At 35.1% G+C, this 19,626-nt stretch overlaps 1 protein-coding gene across 22 annotated transcripts in view; it reads left to right on the top strand.

The window, feature by feature from the left end:
- Positions 1–19,626, top strand: part of EML1 (EMAP like 1) — a 257,381-nt gene that overhangs the window by 149,671 nt on the left and 88,084 nt on the right. For 12 of the 22 annotated variants that reach the window (XM_056811291.1, XM_056811293.1, XM_056811294.1 and 9 more), the window contains one exon: positions 13,895–14,029. In XM_056811291.1, the coding sequence (XP_056667269.1) occupies positions 13,895–14,029 (135 nt within the window). Of the gene's footprint in view, positions 1–9,511; positions 9,569–13,894; positions 14,030–19,626 lie in introns of all 22 variants that reach the window. The other 10 variants (XM_056811279.1, XM_056811276.1, XM_016424864.2 and 7 more) reach the window with 1 other exon arrangement.

Raw genomic sequence — 19,626 nt, 5'->3', positions numbered from 1 at the left:
AAATTGTATTCAACAAAGGGTAGCAGAAAAGGGTTTGTTCTTTGTCTTAAAGCATCCAACTATTTTGTAACAGGTTTGGTACTCATATACAGGTTTGCCAACTCCCTAATTTGGCATATTCCCCTATTACACCACACTGAAGATATCAGGGAAAGATTTTGCAACTTTCTAGACTTGTAGGTCATGTACAATAAGAGCTTGTTGCTATTCATTTGTCTAAGTCATGTCCAACTCTCTGTAGCCCCATTTGGGCTTTTCTTTTTTTCTTTTTTTTAAGTTTTGGAAAATTTTATTTAACTAATTTAGAATATTTTTTCCATGGTTACAGGACTCATTTTCTTTCCCTGCCCTCCACAATCCTCTTTCCATAGACAATGCACAATTCCTCTGGGTTTTACATGTGTCATTGATGAAGAACTATTTCCATATTATTGATATTTGCACTAGGGTGATCATTTAGAGTCTATATTCCCAATTATATCCCCATCAATCCATGTGATCAAGCAGTTGTTTTTCTTCTGTGTTTCTATTCCCACAGTTCTTCCTCTGAATGTGAATAGTGTTCTTTCTCATAGGTCTCTCAGAATTGTCCTGCTAGTAGAAAAGTCCATTACATTTGATTGTACCACAGTGTATCCATCTCTGTGTATAATGTTCTCCTGGTTCTGCTCCTTTCACTCTGCATCAATTCCTAGAGGTCATTCCAGTTCCCATGGAATTCCTCCAGTTTTATTATTCCTTTGAGCACAATAATATTCCATCACCAACATATAGGACAATTTGTTCAGCCATTCCCCAATCAGAGGGCATTCCCTCATTTTCCAATTTTTTTTGCCACCACAAAGAGTGGCGCTATGAATATTTTGGTACAAGTCTTTTTTCCTTCTGATCTCTTTGGGGTACCTATTTGGGCTTTTCTTGACAAAGAAACTGGAGTGGCCCTTTGCTTCTCTAGTTCATTTTTTTACAGATGAAGAGATTGAAGCAAATAAGGTTAAGTGGCTTTTCTAGGGTCATATAGCTGGAAAGTTTCTGAGTCCAGATTTGAACTCAGGTGTTCCTTACTCCAGGCCTGGTACTCTACCACTGAATCACCTAGCTGCCCCCACAATAGGATCTAATGAATACTTTTTCAAAAATAAATTGTATTAGTATATTTTATTTTTATGTTACTTTTATTTCTTAAAATGTCTCTTGCCCCCTTCCCAAAGAATCATTCCTTGTAACACAGAATAATAAAAGAAGAAGAAGAATTCAACAAAACTAACACATCTAAGAACGACATTTTCAATGTTATACACCCATAATCCCCCACATTTCCAATGAAGTAGATATGATGCCTTTTCATGTCTCTTCCTTAGGACTAAATTTTGTGGTAGACAGAATTTTATAAAGGTCAGGCTAAAGCAAATCTCCAAATTAGATATTGGTCTGAGTACATCTTTTAGATCTTTTCTGGGAAATGTAAGGCAGCTCTGATTACTGGACATTTTAATGAGGAGGCGGGACAAGAGTTCAGAGCTCTTTTTTATTTTGTCATTATTAGGGGGGAGGGCAGGTTAGGAATGAAGGGCAGCTAGGTGGAACAGCAGATAAGAGTGCCAGGCCTGGAGTCAGGAAAAAGCTTCTTTTTTAGTTCAAATGTGGTTTCACATATTTACTAGCAGTGTGATCCTGGGCAAGTCAGGTAAATGCCTTAAAAAGCTGGGAGTAATTGCTTCACCAGGTTGCACTCTTCAGGAACTGCCTGACCTTTAGGGGTTGGAATCTGTAGACTTGGATGAATTCCCATAGAAATATGGTGATTAATAATGGAATCCAACACGAATTCCTCAACTTGGTCATTGTTATTTCACAACTTTCAGTTTCAAGTGTGGTGGTGTCTTTTCTGTTTATTATGTTGCTGTCATTATGTATATTGCTATCTTGATTCTTTTAATAACAATAAGAAGTAATGATATTCATAATTTCTTTTAACACAGTAATATTTCATTATATTAACACAGCAAAACTTATTTAGTCATTTCCCAACAAAAATTCATCTAGTAGATTTCTTATTACAAAAAAGTAATGTCATAAATATTTTGATTTATTAAGGGAGCCTTTCTTTTTGTAATTGAACTTCTTCAGGTATATGCCTTATATAGGCATCTCTGGTTAAAGGTTATGGACATTTTAGCTTTTTTACATAATTCCAAATTGCTTTCCAGAATGGTTGAACCAAAACACAGATCTAACAACCATGAGTTAGTTTGCTTGTCTTTCCACATCAGAGCAATTAGGTGGTACACTGGAGAGAGTGCCAAGCCTAGCAGGAAGAATACCTTAGTTGAAATCCAACTGTAGACATTTGCTAGCTGCATGAACCTGGTCAAGTCACTTAATTCTGTTTACCTCAGTCTCATCTATATGATGAAGTAGACATGGCAATAGAAAACCACCCTAATATCTTTGCCAAGAAAATCCATGATGGGGTCAGGAAGAGCTGAACATGACTGAAATGACTGAACACCTTAACATATCCCCTCCATCGTTGGTTACTTCCATATTTTATCATCTATTTCAATTTGCTGGGATTATAATGAGATCTCAACATTGTTTTGGTTCTCATTTCTCTTATTATTAGTAATTTGGAGTTTGTTTCATGTCATCATTAATAAAATGTCCTCTAATCAGAGCTGCCTTACATTTCCCAGAAGAGATTTGAAGATGTATTCAGACCAATTTCTTCTTTTGAGAAATACATATAGGTGTTAAATTTGGCTTGTGATTATTTTCAAGTGTTAGAATTCATTTATTCAATAAACATTCGGTGCAGAAAGGACACAGTCTCTACCCTCTTAGAACTTATAGTTCAGTGGAAGAATGATATACAAATACAGGCAACTAAATTACACACCTCATTGGTTTACAAGTGTTATAGAGTGTTTAGAGAGGTTCAAAGTGCTACATGAAGTCCTAGAGGAAAAGATCATTACAGAGAAGGTAGGGCTGGGGAGAAAGATCAAAGAAGGCTTCATATAGGAGGAGGTATTTAATTAGAGCATTAAAGGATGGATCTGAATTCAATCAGTCTATTATGTTTTTCATGTGGGCAAGATTGATTGGATAACTGGATTTAAAAAATAGTAGAATAACTAGACCCAGAGAGTAGTTATTAATGAATTTATATCCCTCTTTTTTCTCTGCCTCTCTTAACTGATTTTTGAAATCTTTTTTGAGCTCTTCCAGAATATGAGTCTGATTCATATATTTCTTTTGGACTTTGCATGTGTTGCTTTGACTTCATTGTCCTCTTCTGTATCTGTGCCTTACCCTTTGTCTCCATAAAAATTCTCTATGACTAAGTTTTTTTTTTTATGTTTGCTCATTTCTCCAGCCTTTATAAATGGAGGCTCTGTTCTCCAGGAGTTTAGAGAACCCTCTTAAATTGTCAGTTCTTCCTTGCTGCTCTTTAGCCTTATTTCTGGGTTTCTGCAATTTTCAGTTCTTCCAAGATGGTATGATAGGCTAGGGGCTAGGGTCTCTGAGAGGCACTTCCCACTATAGATTCAATTACCTCCTAAAACTGCTGATAGCTCAAAATCTAGCCTCAGGCTTGGGTGTAGGTTTTTGGTCTTACTCTGGACTTGATCAGATCAGGCACACAGCAGTCTACCTTGCCCTGGTGCTCTGCCAAGGGTCAGCCAGGCTCACTAAATCTATCACCCTGGAGACTGCCATTGCCAGGAATCAGGGGGCTCATCTCTAGGTCTACCAACTGCCCCAAACTGGGATTTATGTCTTCTCCTCAAACCTGAACTGGGACTCTTGGCCTTGCTCTGGGTCTACACAGATCAGTCTGCAAAGCACAGATTGCCTTAGGCTAAAATTCTGGACCTTACCACTGATTTTCTTGGAACTTTAAGGGGTTGCATGGGGTTGGACTGCTATTGGCCCAGTTAGAGTCTCAGGGTCTGGATGTTAACTTGGGCCCAGGTTCAGAACCTGGGCCAGTAGATGTGGGGCGGTATGGGCTTGCTACTAGCTTTCTCCTTACTCCTTGCTGTAATCTCCTACTGACTGTGCTCCCCTGTCACTCCAATGCCCCAGATGTTCGCTGTCTACCTTTCAAGTTGTTCTCTTCTTGAAAGTTGCTTCTCTCTAATTCCTTTTTTTTTCTTTCACTCCTATATTAATTTTGTGATGTTATTTTAAGGTTGGTTGGAGAGGATTCTCATGGTAGTTTCAAGCTTTCCTGCTTCTACTCTACTGTTTTGGCTCTGAAAACAATTTTTTTAAAACCTGCTATGTGGCAGACATCAAGATTGGGCAGACAGGTAGTGCATTGGACTGAGTGCCAGGCTTGAAGTCAAGAAGATTAATCTTCCTGAGTTCAAATACAGCCTTAGACATATACTAATTATGGAACCCTGGGCAAGTCACTTAACCCTGTTTGCCTCAGTTTTTCATTTGTAAAAGGAGTTGGAACAGGCAATGTTAGACCACTCTTAAGATCTTTGCCAAGAAAACCCCAAGTGGGATCACAAAGAATTGAATATGACTGAAAAGTGACTGAACAACAACATATGTCAGGGCACAGTGTTTGATGTTAAAAATACAAAGACAGAAATAAAGTAATCCCTACCATGAAGGAGCTCCATAAATAGAAACATTTATGGTGTTTTTCCTCCAAGAATCATATATATATATATATATATATGGAGAGAGAGAGAGAGAGAGAGAGAGAGAGAGAGAGAGAGAGAGAGATTAAATGAATTGTCCAATTAAATGAATAGTCCAAAGTAATTAAATGAAAAATCCAGGAAATAAACTCAGAATTTTCTGACCACTTCTGGCATTATTTCACTATATGATCAACTACACAAGTAAAGAATATAGTAGGTATCGCTTGACAATCAACCTACATGAAAAATACCAGTGGTATTTAGTACACTTCAAGTTCAGCATGAGGTAAGATCATAATGTAGTTGTCAAAAAATCTAATAAGAATTAATGGAGGCATAGTGTTCAGAGTAAGGATTGGTTCCTCTACATTGGTCATTACTATATCTGGAATTTTATGTTCAGTTCTGGATAACATGTTTTAGGATAGATGATTTGAAGTGGATTCACAAAAGGGCAACCAGGATGGTGATGTTATTGAGAACCATGCCATACAAAGAGCAATTGGAACCTTTAGTTTAGATAAGAGAAATCTTAGAGGGAACATGAAAACTGTCTTTAAGTATATGAAGAATTGTGCATGATAATTAGAGAAAACCAGAGTTTAAATTTAAAGCTCCATGTAAAGAGAAACTTTCTTAAAATTAGAACTGTCTAAATGAGGAAAGGATTGTTTCAGGTAAAATGGGCTTTCTATTTTTGGATATTTTCAATCAGATCCTTTAGATTGGGAATCTTAAAACTACTCAGACTCTACTTCAGAAGATTTGATTAAGCTATTCCCTATTTTTAACAATGGAGGTGCTTGATCAGGAATGTATTGAGAACTTTTAAAATTACTCCACCCTACTCATGACAGTGCCTTAGGGGAAGATAAAGTTGCAAACTCCTGACTGAACAATGAAAAGTCCCTAACTCATATCTTATAGTAAAGTTAGAACCTTAAGCTAGGTCTATTTTTAGATCTAATACAAAAGTGCTAAATACCTATAAAGATTAAATTAATCACTAAAAGGTCAAGCAACTTACAAAAGGCAAGCTTAACAAAAGAGGTGTGAAGTATTCAGAGGATTTTATCCAACCAGAGAAGGTGAGAACAAAGAAGATAAGAACTAGGAATAGGCAGTCCTGGGGAAAAAAGCATCTACTGTGATTGGTAGATGTGAAAATTTAGGGGAGGTGACATAAGAGAAAAGTTCTTTAAAAGTAGAAGGATTGAACTCAGTTGAGGAGTTCAGGAGTTTAGTGGAGGACTGGAGCTTGTTTGAGATGATCTTGTGGTGAGTGATCAAGAGTGACTCACTCTCCCTTAGGCTCAGCTAAGCCCTTTCCTACTGTTTGCGCGCTCTCTCTCTCTCTCTCTCTCTCTCTCTCTCTCTCTCTCTCTCTCTCTCTCTCTCTCTCTCTCTCTCTCTCTCTCCCCTCTTCCTCTCCCTTTCCCTCTCCCTCTCCTTCTCCCACCCCCTCTCCTCCTCTCCCCCCTTCCCCCCCCCCCATGGTGACCACTTATTTTAGATTTTAAGTCAAGACACTAAAAATTATCTTTAAAGTTTGGCCGAAACCTTTACAGAGTTTTGACAATTCACAGTCTCGGCAAACCACATTTTCACGGTTACAAGATCCAATAGAATCCCTTTAGGAGGGATTTCTATTCAGATAGGAATTGAACTAGATGGCCTCTAAGAATCTTTCCAATCCTACAATTCTAGGAGGGAGTGTATTTCAGGCATAAAGAACATTAAAATGTATATGTATGTGTGTGTGTTCTTGTTGTCTTTTTAGTGTCTCTTAAATCAGTCTCTTTTAGTCTTCGTGACCCCATTTGGGATTTTCTTAGCAGAGATACTGAAGTGGTTTTCTGTTTCCTTCTCCAGCTCATTTTACAGATGAGAAAACTGAGACAAATATGGTTAAGTGATTTGCTCAGGGTCACATAACTAGTGAGTGTCTGAGGCTGGATTTGAATTCAGAGCCTCCTTACTACAGGCCCAGTACTCTATCTACTGAGCTGCCAAGCTGCACTCTATGTGCATCAGATTAATGATAATAGAGTTGTCAGTTTTTCTCTTTGGACTGAAGAGGTTGGCAGTATGGCCTTCTGAACTTCTTATCAGAATTTCCCATCTGATTCTTTGGAGGAACAAAGTCATTTGACTTAAGAGGTAGCATTGTACATAGGAAGACCCAAAGTGTGAAATCAGATAGTTGGGCTTCAGATCCTTCCTCTGATGTTCACCTTCTGGGATCTTGGACTTAATATATATCTGGGCCTCAGTTTCCTTATCTAGAAAATTAGAAGATGTTCTCTGAGGTCCTTCTTGCTATAAATCTATGATCTTATTGCCAAAGGTATTTTTAGATGTGTGATAGATAATAAATACCCTTAATACCAGCCCAAGACCAATTCTTGGTACTTTACAAGAGTAATTTCATTGTGTGTCCCTACTAACAGTTACCATTCCTTCAGGTAACAATAAAACCAAGTTCCTCTTTCCTACCTAAAATATGAAAAATAGCCTATTACTTTAATATAACAGTTTATTAAATTAGCATATATTGTCAGATTCAAGTGAAAGTCTGGGATATATATTTTTTTTAAGTTTTAGAAATATAGATTTGTTTCAAAACCATCACAAAGAAAGAAATAATATTTCCATATTATGTTTTATAGGTGGAGATTATCTTCTACCTTCTGGTGATTAGTTTCTTTTGTTGATATTACAATTTAATTTTATGTATGATATTTAAGAGAAGGAAGGGCACAAATTTAGATGTAACAGGCACTGTGCTAAGTGATTTTTACAAATATTATTTCATTTGAGTCTCATAAAAGCCCTTCAAGATAGATACTGTAGCAGACCGCTCCCTGGCTATGGGCAAGGGGAAAACAGTATGTGCAGATTGCTCAGTCTTGGGCATGCTCAGTAGTGCTCATGGCTGGGAAGGCCTCTGACCCTTGACCCCAGCTTCTCCCAGGTTAGGCGGGAAAACAGGTTTCTTTGTTCTCACCTGGTTAAGAGAAACCACACCTATGCCTTGTCATTGACCAATGAGAATCATCCCTATGTACTGTGTATATTTGCATATCAAAAACTATATCTAGCCCAGCAGGCTCCGCCTTCTCTCTCTCTGCTCTTCCTTCTCTTTCAGGCTACCTGATGGCTGTCCTTGCAGACAGAGGCCAAGCTCCATCTTTAATCTTTCTCTATTCACCTCTCTGACCTGCGTGGAATGGATCTCAGGACTGGAAAAGCCTACAGAATTGGTCCTTTGATCAGAGCTTAGCTGTGGCTCATTGATAATTAATAAAGACTCATCCTGAACACCTCATATCTCTATTAGGACTCCGTCACTTCCCTCGTGGTATCAAAACTTCTATCCTGTCTCTATCTTCCTACCTTGTGGCTTCTCTCACCTCAGAGAGAGCTGCAGATACTATTATCATCTACATTTGCAGTTGAGGAAACAGAAGTGAAGTGACTTGCTCAGTCATATAGCTAGTAAGTCTTTGAGGATAGGTTTGAACTTAGGTTCATCTTTCTGACTGCAGATCCAGTGCTGTATACCACTTTGTCACCAGCTACCTCTACATTTAACATTTATGTATAATATATGCTGTTTTGAGTTGGCAAAATCCTTGAAAATTAAAACACATATAACAATGCAATGTAGTAAAAAAAGGCCTGTATAAGTGTCAATTATTAGTATTATGTATTATTTAATGAATATTGTAAAAAGTATAATTAGTTATATTTTTAAGACTTTAGAAAATTTGTTATTATGGGAAAGGATGCTTTCTTTTCATTTCTATAGCAAATATATTTGAATTATCTTAAAACACTAAAGGAAATTTGTTCCAACAATCTAAAAAATTTTATATATCTACACTTCTAGGAAAAAATAAATAATATCATTTGCCCCCTTAGTGGCCATAATGAACAATAGCTCCTATGATATTCTCTACCATTTATTTGATTTGGCTTCTTCAATAATTCCTCTTTTTTAAAGTTCATTTAATTAATTAATTTAGAATTTTTTTTTCCATGGTTACAAGATTTATGTTCTCCCCCCCTCCCCAGCCAACAAGCAATTCCACTGGGTTTTACGTGGCCATTGATCAAGACCTATTTGCATATTATTAGTATTTGCACTAGGGTGATCATTTAGAATCTACATCCCCAATCATATTTCTTCTGTGTTTACTCCCACAGTTTTTTGAATGTGGGTAGCATTCTTTCTCCTAAGTCCTTCAGAATTGTCCTGGATCACTGCATTGCTGCTAGTAGAGAAGTCTGTTATATTTGATTGAGCCACAATGTAATCCTTCTCTGTGTATAATGTTCTCCTGGTTCTGCTCCTTTCTCTCTGCATCAATTCCTGGAGGTTGTTCCAGTTCACATGGAATTCCTCCAGTTCATTATTTCTTTTAGCACAATATTATTCCATCACCAACAGATACCATTCCTCAGTGATTCTTGCTGCTTTTGTTTAAGATATTCTGTCTGGAAACTTGATTTTCTGTTTTTAACTTTGAGACTTAACAAATCCTCTTTGATTTGCAGAAGACTTCATTTGTAAAAAAACTTTGTTTTACTTTTTTCTATATATGCAATCTTTCTAAAAGATTGGGGGTGGGGATAGTATACCTTAAGCATTTTAATGCAGATGTTGAGTGATAAAAATTTCTTTGTTACAGTAGCATAGTGGATCGTATTTAAGTCTATAAATTCAGGCCTAATTTTTTTTCTGTTTTCAAATTTGTTATGTTATTACAATTTGTTTCTACCTCTCACTTTTAGTATTACTCATTTTATTTCTGCTTTGTTTCTGTGCCTTTTGAACATAGATTAAACAGATCTGTGAGTCTTCTCAGTGCATGTAAACTGAATAAATCATCTCCAAGGTGAGGGCTTCTTAAGATTATTGGTAGTTTTACTTTCTAGCTCTTTAGATTTTTCTTACCTTTTATTTCAGTAATTTTAAGTAGCCATTGGTAAACTACTTCATCACATATCTGTCCTAATATTAACCATTACTGTTTAAGAAAATTTTGATGCATCTACCAAAACAAAGATTTCTTTCCTAAGTGCTCCAGAAATTTAGAATGATATTGACTTAATAGTACTATTAATAGTCTCTCTTAAATTTCTTAGATATTATACTGATTTTTCAAAATTATAAATTTGTTAAATTTATGTCAGTCATATCGATAAGATACAGTTTAAAATTTTTAATAGTGAATATTTGGTACAATTCTCAAGTTTCCTATGTGACAAATGTTTATGACCAAAAAGTATACTGGTGAAACTAATTCAGAAAATCTCCTTTAATTCTTAATGTTTCATTAATAGAAGTGACTCATTTAATGGTGTCCTATGACTAAGATTCATGTTGAGAAGTCATTTCCAGATTATATGTTTGTCTTAAGTTTAATTCGTTCTCTTCAGCCTTTTTTAATAACAACTCATTTATACCATACTTTGAGGTTAAATTACAGAGTGCTTTCTTCACAATTAAGTAGATAATGTAAGTATCATTATCCTCACTTTACAGATGAAGAAACCAAGGTTAACAAGGGTGAAGTGACTTGCTGTGGGTCACACAATTAGTAAGTATTAGATCCAGATTTTGAACTCAAGTCTTCCAACTCTAAGGCCAGTACTCTTTCCACTACAGTATTTTTCCTATCCTGTATTCATGATTCCCTAGAAACTAGAATCTGCTTCAGGGCAGTTTACTCAGGAGAAGCCATTGTGAATTAGAATCTGAGAAAACCTCCTTGTTGGAGTTCAACAGATTTAAGATCTGGATCATCTTGTTTGTCTTTCTTGACAAACCACCATATCTGAGTGTTCAGGGTTGTACTAGGCCTGTATTGACAAACCTACATCATGCATACCAGAGGGGGCTGCTGCCTTCCCCCTCTCCACTGTGCCTGAGGACTTTTCTCACATCCCCTGAGCCTTTGCCCATCAATCTAATTGGAGTGCTTCCTTCCTGCCATGTCTGGGGTAAGAGGGCAGCTCACATGTGGTATGAAGGTTGCAGTTTGGGCACTCGGTCTCTAAAAGGTTCTCTATCACTGTTCTAGGGGTTATGGGTTTTTTAAAAGTATAAGATCCTCACCTTTCTCTCAACAAAGACAACATACTATGGTGGACAAGTCACTTAAACTTTCTGAGCCTCAGTTTCCTCATTCATTTTTAAGACAATAATCCTTTGAATATCTAAGTTATAGGGTTGTGATGGTGATGCCATGCAAATTTTAAGATTTCATGAGAATATAGTCTTACTTGTTCATTACTAGAAGTTTATTTGTTTCTGTTTAAACATTAAAATAAATCAACACACAACAAATAAACAATATTCCACACAACAAATAAATAATATTAGTTACCCATTCAATAATATGTATTGAGTACTTGTGTTTGTGGAAAGAATACTAGGCCCAGCTTCAGTTCCTGACTCTGCCACTTACTAGCTATGAACTATGTCTTAGTTCATTTACTTAGCCTGCCTGAGCCTTAGTTTCTTCATCTATGAATTACTACATTTGTAGAATAGGACCAGATGATGGATGAGTTCTTGGAATTGTAGACTTGAGTTGTAAGGAAATTTAGAAATGACTTAATCCTGCTCTTTCATTCTACATATGAGTAAATTGAGTCCCAGAGAAATTAAGGGCCATAAGGTCACACAGTATACAATGATATAAATATATAAAATTTTGATATAAGCCATCTGATTATAAATTCATTGCCTAATAAATACTTTTCATTCATTCATTAATTTATTCATACACTCTGCTTACAACTGACATTTTGTGATTCTTCTAAATGCAAAACTCTCTACTAGGTATCATTAAAAATGCAAATATGATCTTTGTCCTTAAGATACATAGACTAGTAGGAGCAATACAACACATACACAAAAAATGACAAGACAGTATTTAAAAAGCCATAGGCTGAACTATTTTTAAACGTGAGTTCAAAAGAGAGAGAGAGATCACTCTTTCCCATTACAACATATTGAAATTTTTCTTTTCCCACAAGAATAAACTCAGGTGTCATAATTATCTTCATCAAGTTTTTCCCTACTTAAAATCCCCCTTAGCTGGAGGTGATCTTTCCATACTCAATTTTTCTAGAATATTTATGCTTTGAACTCTTCTTTATCTTTATCAGTTCTAACTTGTATCATACTCATGTTCATATACTATCCTTGCATTACATTATACACTCCTTGAAGGCAAAGATTGTGTTGCCTTTTATCTTTGAATCTCCAATACCTATCACAGAGCTTTGCATATAGCAAATGTTTAATGAGTATTTTTTACATTTAATATCATGAGGTGGCATATTTTTATTATTATTACTCTCTAACATTATGAGGTAATCTATCAATTCTCTTGGTATTGTTATTTTTATATTTAGTTGGTTTGGTTGTTGCTTTGAGAGTTATGTTTGATTGAATGCTTTCTCATAAATTTCAATACTCTTAGGCTGAGCTTAGGACAATTATATTTCTGAAACTGCTTGCTGCCGAGTGCAAAAAATTGCATTCTACCCCAGCTTTATCACTTACCTAGAAGTTATTTCCTCCTGTCTTTGAATTTTTACACACAGATAATTCTCTTGCCTTGAGTGTCCTCCTACTCCCTCTTCACAAACCATATTCCTCTGTCCTTCAAAATGCCCAGTATATGAAATGTGCCTTAGTTGTGAAGCTTTCCCAGCCTTCCTAGACTCAACTCCACTGAAATCCAATAATTAAAGGAGTCTCAATTACTGTCGGTGTTGTCTTTAGCAGAAATCTCAAGAATCCAGATTATGAGAGCTTGTAGGCACCATCATGATTATTTAGTCCAACTACTTTATTTAACATATGGTAATATGATAGATATAAAGTTGGAAGAAACCTCAATGAGATCATTGAGTTCTGGCTCCTCATTTTAAAACTAAGAACCAAAAAAGTTGTATGACTTATCCAGGGACATAACAGTATCTGATACTGAATTTGATTCTTGTTCTTCTTTCCTCTATATTCAGTTGTCTATCCATTATATCATGGAGGAAATGAGACTTTGAGAGTCATGAGTCATGTTTTAAAGATTTTTAAATCTAGAATTTTAAACCAGAATTTAAACCTAGGTTTTCTGATTCCAAGCCTAACTATACCAACATTTACAGATATATTATTTGTAAGCAATCTATATTGATATGCAACATTTACATGGTTATGTTTGCATTTTAGTCATTCTGTGTTTAATTTATATGACAAACTTATAAATGAATATTACAGTACATAGCAAATAATAACTCACATTTATGTAGAATATGAATGTTTATAAAGCTTATAAAAACTTCTAAAAAGTCTTTCCTCAACCCTTGCATGGAGATAATAATAAAAGGATTAAATTATTTTAGGGCAGTCCTTTTTCTACTGAAACTTCCCATTGTATTTCAATATATATTGAGCCAACTCAATAAATATTCATGAGAATTTCACTTATTCATTTGCTTTTTACCATAATAATAATGTTACTATCATAACACAGAATGTGTTACATCTTTCTCACAGGAATTCTGGAAAGTACTTTGTAATGCCTGAAGTTTGAATTTTAAAATGGGATCCTAGAATTTAGGTACTTGAAGATCATTCAAACCAAATATCTTTTTTTTATAGTTGAGGAAATAGATGCCCAGGGAGATGAAGCAGCTTGCCTAAGATCGCATAGATAGAAAACTAAGGAGAAACTGATTACACAGGATCGGTCAGCAGTTCTTCAGTAATTTTTTTAAAAGTGTGTACAGGATACCTATATTCTTAATTCCTACAAAAGGTATTAAGAATTTTGCTGTCTTTCTAGAGACTGAAAGAAATAAAATTAGAGAATTTCATAAGGATCACTTGAATCCAGGTATGCCAGATATTCATATTCATTTCATGTGTGTGCTTTCATGTTTGGACTATATAATTAGTTTAAGTAACAGAGTTAGGACCTCTGAATTCTAGATTCATTGCTCTACCCCTCCATATTTTAAATGTTCAGGTAGAAAACATTCTGTAAATGTAAAAGTACTATATAAATGCCAATTATCATTATTGTGATATTTTATAATTTTTTTTCTTTCAAAATCAAGCTAATGTAAACCGCCGTCTTGCCATTTACTTTGTTGAAGATGTCTCTTTGTGGAGATTTTATTATGATTTGCCTTCCTCTTTTTAGCACCATTAAAAGAACCAGTTCTAGTGAACGAGTATCTCCAGGTGGCCGAAGGGAAAGCTATGGAGATTCCAAAGGGAACCGTAACCGCACAGGATCCACCAGCAGCTCTTCTAGTGGGAAAAAGAACAGTGAGAGGTATGGGACTTCTTTACTCCTGATTCCTATTCTTAATCAGAGAAATAACATTTGGGGGCTATATCCAAATATGCCAGATGCCCACCTTTGTGCTTTCTCACTGGCAAACTGGCAGTGGATTTGTGATCCTGGCAAGTCACTTACCCTCTTGTGTCCCACAAAAATCTATAAGACTGTAAATTATAGAACTGATACCAGTCTAAACTGGTAGAAAGAATATCCTTTTTAAGAGTTTCCTATATCAGTGTAATCAGAGAGACAATCCAAACAAAAATCAGTCAACAAGAATCTATTAAGCTACTATGTGACAGGCACTGTGCTAAGTTCTAAAAATACAAATCAAAAAATCAAAAAAGCTTTCAAGGGTCTTACATTCTTTTGAGACACACTCCATTGTCAATATCAGTATCAAATGCAATCTTCTAGTGTTCAAAACCCTTCATGACTTGTCCCCTTTCTGTTTTTCCAGCCTTCTTATACTTTACCTTTCCACATTCTATAATCTAATGACATTGTCTTCCTTGCTATTCCTCAACCATGGCACTCAGTTTCCTGACTTCTAGGCATTTCTCAAACTGTGCTCAGGCTTGGAATTAATTCTCTTCCTTTATATCTCTTCTTCCTGGCCTCCTGACTTCCTTCAAATCCCTGCTAAAATTCCACCTTCTCCAGAAAGTCTTTACAGTTTCCCCTTAATTTTCATGTTTTTCCTTGGTTATTTCCCATTTATCCAGTATATATCTTGCTCATACATAGTTGTTTTCATGTTCTCTCTGTTAGACTCTGAGCTCCTTGAGAGCAGAAATATTAAGCACTTAACAAATGTTTATTGACTAAGTGACCTCTGCATTACATATAAGCTTATATGGAATACCATAAATATAAAGTAGTTTAGGAAGAGAAAGCATTAGTAGTTGAGGGTTTCAGAAAAGGATTCTTTTGTTTTAAATCTGTTTTCTTGATATTTTTGTTTTTTTTTACATTACTCTCATTTCCTTCAATATCCCTCTCCCTTCCAGATAGTCACTCTTCATAACAAATAACATTTTTAAAGACAAAAAAAATGAAAAAGAAAGAAGAGGAAAAAATTTGGCATAACTAGAATCAGTACACCAAAAAAGTCTGAAAACATGTGAAATGTACAACATTCACAGACTTCCTACCAAGAAAAAAAATTCTTGTAGATGATGTTGATCTAATTCTTAAATGAAATAAGGGGTTTTCCAAGGTAGAAGGGTAGAGGGAGTAAATTCCAGGCATGGGAGACAGTGAAAAGTCAAGGAGAGATGGGCAATGGATTACTATGTGTGAGAACAACAAGAAAGCCAGTTTGGCTAGACCATTTAGTGCAAGAAGGAAAATAATGTATAAATGAGACTGGAAAGATAGACTGGGGCCAAGTTTTGAAGGGTTTTTAAAAGCCAAGGAGAAAAATTCATATTTTGTCTTTGACCCAATAATATTGGATAAGGTGCTGACATAGTCAGAACTGTCTTTGAGGGAAATTACTGAGGAGGAATTGGAATGGAGAAAAGCTTGAGTCCGGGAGTCCTTTTAGGAAGCCATTCAGTAGACCAGGTAAGATGTAATAAGAACTTGAACTAAGGTGGTTGCTTTGTAAGTAATGAGGAGGAGACACATACAAGAAATGTCATGGAGAATGAAACTGTAAGATTTGGCAACTGTTCTCATTTGTGGATTAAGGAAGAGTGAGGAAGCAAGAGTAAACTGAGGTACTAATCTTGGAAAACTGGGAATAGCCATAGAAATAGGGAATTGGAAAAATAGGTAGTTTTTTGCATGGGCTGGGGGACAAAAATGACAGGTATGAATCTCTAAGGCCCCTTTCCAACTTAAAAATCCTATGGTCTTATAAAATCTGTGGATTCCGTTAAGTTCGGACTGCTGACAGCAAAGCAAGACTCAATCAAACAAATATGAAAATGACTATTACTTGCAGCTTGCACAAATATGTTTATCATTAGTGAGAGAAATATCAGTTTTAAGTTGTAATATTTCTCTGTGTATTTGCTTAAGTGCATAGAACTTTGCCCTTTTTTCTAAATTACTGTTCTATATTGGGTGTATAATTGTTTGTCTATCTATTTTAATTTATTAATAATTTGTAATATTTGTAAATTTTAACAAATTATTTTTACTTTAGTACTAGAAATTCAAATCTATATGTATTATTAAAAATAAAATTTTCCATCTTAATAGTTAAAATAAATAAAAATTACCCATTTACATATGAATTAGTGAGTACCTAGTGGACTTCTCGTTTTAGTGAAATTCATTTAGCCTTGATTTTTTCCATTGGAACTGTTTTTATAGATCATGTTTAACACATGCAAAGTTTTGTTCTAACAGCAGTATCTATTGGATAAAAACCAGATCTGAGTATTTTAATAGCTTATGTAAATATTGAATTTAGTTGATGCCATTTAATTGGCATAAATATAACTATAGCACATTTCTTATGTAAATGAGACTAATTTCATTATGTACATCTGGTATTATGCCTAATTATTTTCTCCTTTTAAATGATAGCCACACATACCATTGATAAAAGAATTTTATACACATAGGCTAGACATGTTTTTTTCAGATGTTCTCATTGAAAGAAGGCTTGAGTCATAAAACTGTGACTCTAAACCACAAGCTGTCAGATTTCCAAGTTTGCAAATCTGTTCTAATATATTTCTGTAAAAGAAGTTTGTAAATGTGTTCACTTTTGTTCCTAGATGATACTTATAGACTTTTTTTTTTTTGCAGAAATGGTTTTGAAGCTTGGCTATAACCCTTTCTGAGTTTTAGATATATCTGACTGGTGTATTTTTCCATCAGTGAACTAAATAATTGGAGCTGCTTATAGCTTAATTTTTTAGTCTATTTCTTATCAGAGGATTATGAGAAGATGGAAATGCCATGCAAAGCCTGTTAGATATTGATATATTGAAATGGGCAAGTAAACATGAATTAACATGAGATATGTGACTGAGAGTTGTTTTCTTCTCTGAATTCAAAGGGAGACTTTGAAAGGTAGACTTGCAACATCTAGATCCGGGTGGTTTTTATAAACTTGGCTCTTTTTCTGCACATCTGATTCTTATTAAGGATTTCCACAGGAATCTCTGTATTGTGCAAACTTCAGTTCTGTTTTATCTTTGAAATCCCACAGCCTTTGTAAATGTAGTGAGTAAATATTTCCATTAAATATATTTATAAGAGGATTTAATTAGATTTTTGAAAAGTGTGCTAAGCTAGGAAATTTTTATTTTAAGATGATGAGCTTAAGAAAACTAAAAATAATTCAAACATTCTAAAGTTTGTTTTAAAAAAATAGCTTCTCATTTTCCACTGGGAGCAGGGAATGACTGAATCCAGCCCATTATTGTTGTAGGTTGATCAGGCAACACATATTCAGACACTTACAGCAGAGGAGAATTGCCTACTCTTCATATTATGGTAATTAGTAACATAATCATTATCTTGATCATCATCATCATCATTATCCACTGAAATCTTACTTAGATTCCTCATTATGACATGGAGTGACTTTGGCTTCTCAAAGGCAATGTTTATAGAGTACACTCTCTTTTCAGTGGAAAGATTTTGAGTGTTGACTTTGAAAATAGGATATGTCTCTTATCATCTAGGGATCAGACCAGCAAAGTTCATTGTTAAAAGATTGGTCACTGAGGAATAAATTTATTTGATCACAGTAACTTGGAAAGATATGGAAGTTAAGCAATTTTCTTTGGTAGAAGGTTTACACATATTAATTAAGTGACAAAACCTTGCTGTATTAAAGTAATGATAATAGCTAACATGTATAGAATTCTTTAAGATATACAAACTGCTTTTCTCACAAACTCCCTGTTATGCAATGTGCATAACACATAATAAATGCTTAATAGGTACTTGTGATTAATGAATTGAATAAGCATTATTGTATCCATTTTATAGATGAAGAAACTAATGCTTAGTGAAGTAGAATGAATATATCTTAAGTGGCATAACTAGTAATTGTAAGATCTAATTCTTCAGACTCCAGTTCCTGTATTCCTTTCCACTACTCCCCAGTATTGCCTGTTATTTATGGAGAATTTCTAGAAATCATAATGGGGAGGGATTTGAAATCTAGGTCTTCCTGACTTATGGCTCAGCCCTCTATCCATGCTATCCCCTGTAAAATAATTAAATTCAATGTAATATAGCACATAATTAAATTATAAGTAATTTAGAAAAAGATAAGCATTTTACTTTTTAAAATTGACTAGGTTTTTCTTTTTGTATGTTTTCAGTCAATTAACACTTGTTCCCTAAGTGCCTGTTAAATGTCAAGTCCTATTCTAAGTGCTGGGTACACAAAGAAAAACTAAAATAGTCTCTGCCTTCAAGGAAATCACTTTGTAGTGGAAGAGATATCATATATTGTACACATATAAATTTATTCAAGAAATATATAAACCAAATACAAGATAACTTTGGAAATGAAGCTAATAGCAGCCAAGAGGAACAAGAAAGGCCTGCAGAAGGTGTCACTTCAGTTGAGTATTAAGAGAAACTAAGGATTGCAAGAGGAAGAAATGAGGAAGAACATTTCCAGTATTGGGAGTTAAGTGACTACAAAGGCATAGAGACTGAAAATGGAATGTTACATGTATAGAACAGTAAATAGGACTTTATGAATGGATCATTTAGAGTTCCATGAACAGAAATATGTAATTAGACTAGAAAGACAGGAAGGGGCCAGCTTTTTAAAGTTTTAAATGCCAAAGAAAGGAGTTTATATTTGATTACAGAAGTAACGGAACCCTCTAGACAGTTTATTGAATGGTCCAATCTTGGACTTTAGGAAAATCACTTTAGCTATTTGGAGCAGTTATTTGGAAAATGTATTTGAGTGGGGGAGTACAACTAGGTGGCTCAGTGGATAGAGTATTTGGCCTAGAGTCAGGAAAATTTGAATTTAAATCCAGGTTCAAACACTTACTAGCTATGTGACCCTGGGCAAATCAGTTATCCTATTTTCCTCTGTTTCATAATGAGCTGGAGAAGAAAATGGAGTCAGATACAACTGATCAACAACAATAGCAAAATTGGATTGAGATATTTAAGGCAGGGAGACCAAATAAGAGATTATTTGAGTAATCCATATGAAAGATAATTGCTACCTAAGCTAGATTGGTAGTTATATGAGTAGAGTAAATGAGATAGGAGTATGAGTTGACCCTATGGATATAGAATCAATAACATTGACTTCAGATATTGGATTTGTACTCAGGAAGACTTGATTTCACATCCTACTTCTGAAATTTACCAGTTGTATGGTCTCTGACAAGTCACTTAATCTCTCTTAGCTTCAGTTTCTGCATCTGTAAAAGAAGTAGTTAGGTTTAACAGAATCTAAGGTCACTTCAAGCTTAGACCTAAACCACTGACTATATATGCTGCTGCGGGCAAAGTCCACCCTTGCCCACAACTCCAGGGTATCCCCACTCGTGGCGAAGGATCAGTCAACAAAAATAACAAACAGAAGACAACTTAATCATTACAGCCATGGGATTGCTTTGCATCTCCGAGCTGCTCCG

The sequence above is a fragment of the Monodelphis domestica genome, chromosome 1, assembly GCF_027887165.1.
Source record: "Monodelphis domestica isolate mMonDom1 chromosome 1, mMonDom1.pri, whole genome shotgun sequence".
NCBI classification, from domain to species: domain Eukaryota; kingdom Metazoa; phylum Chordata; class Mammalia; order Didelphimorphia; family Didelphidae; genus Monodelphis; species Monodelphis domestica.
Note: the sequence above shows the minus strand (reverse complement) of the source record. Positions and strands in the feature narration are given on the sequence as shown.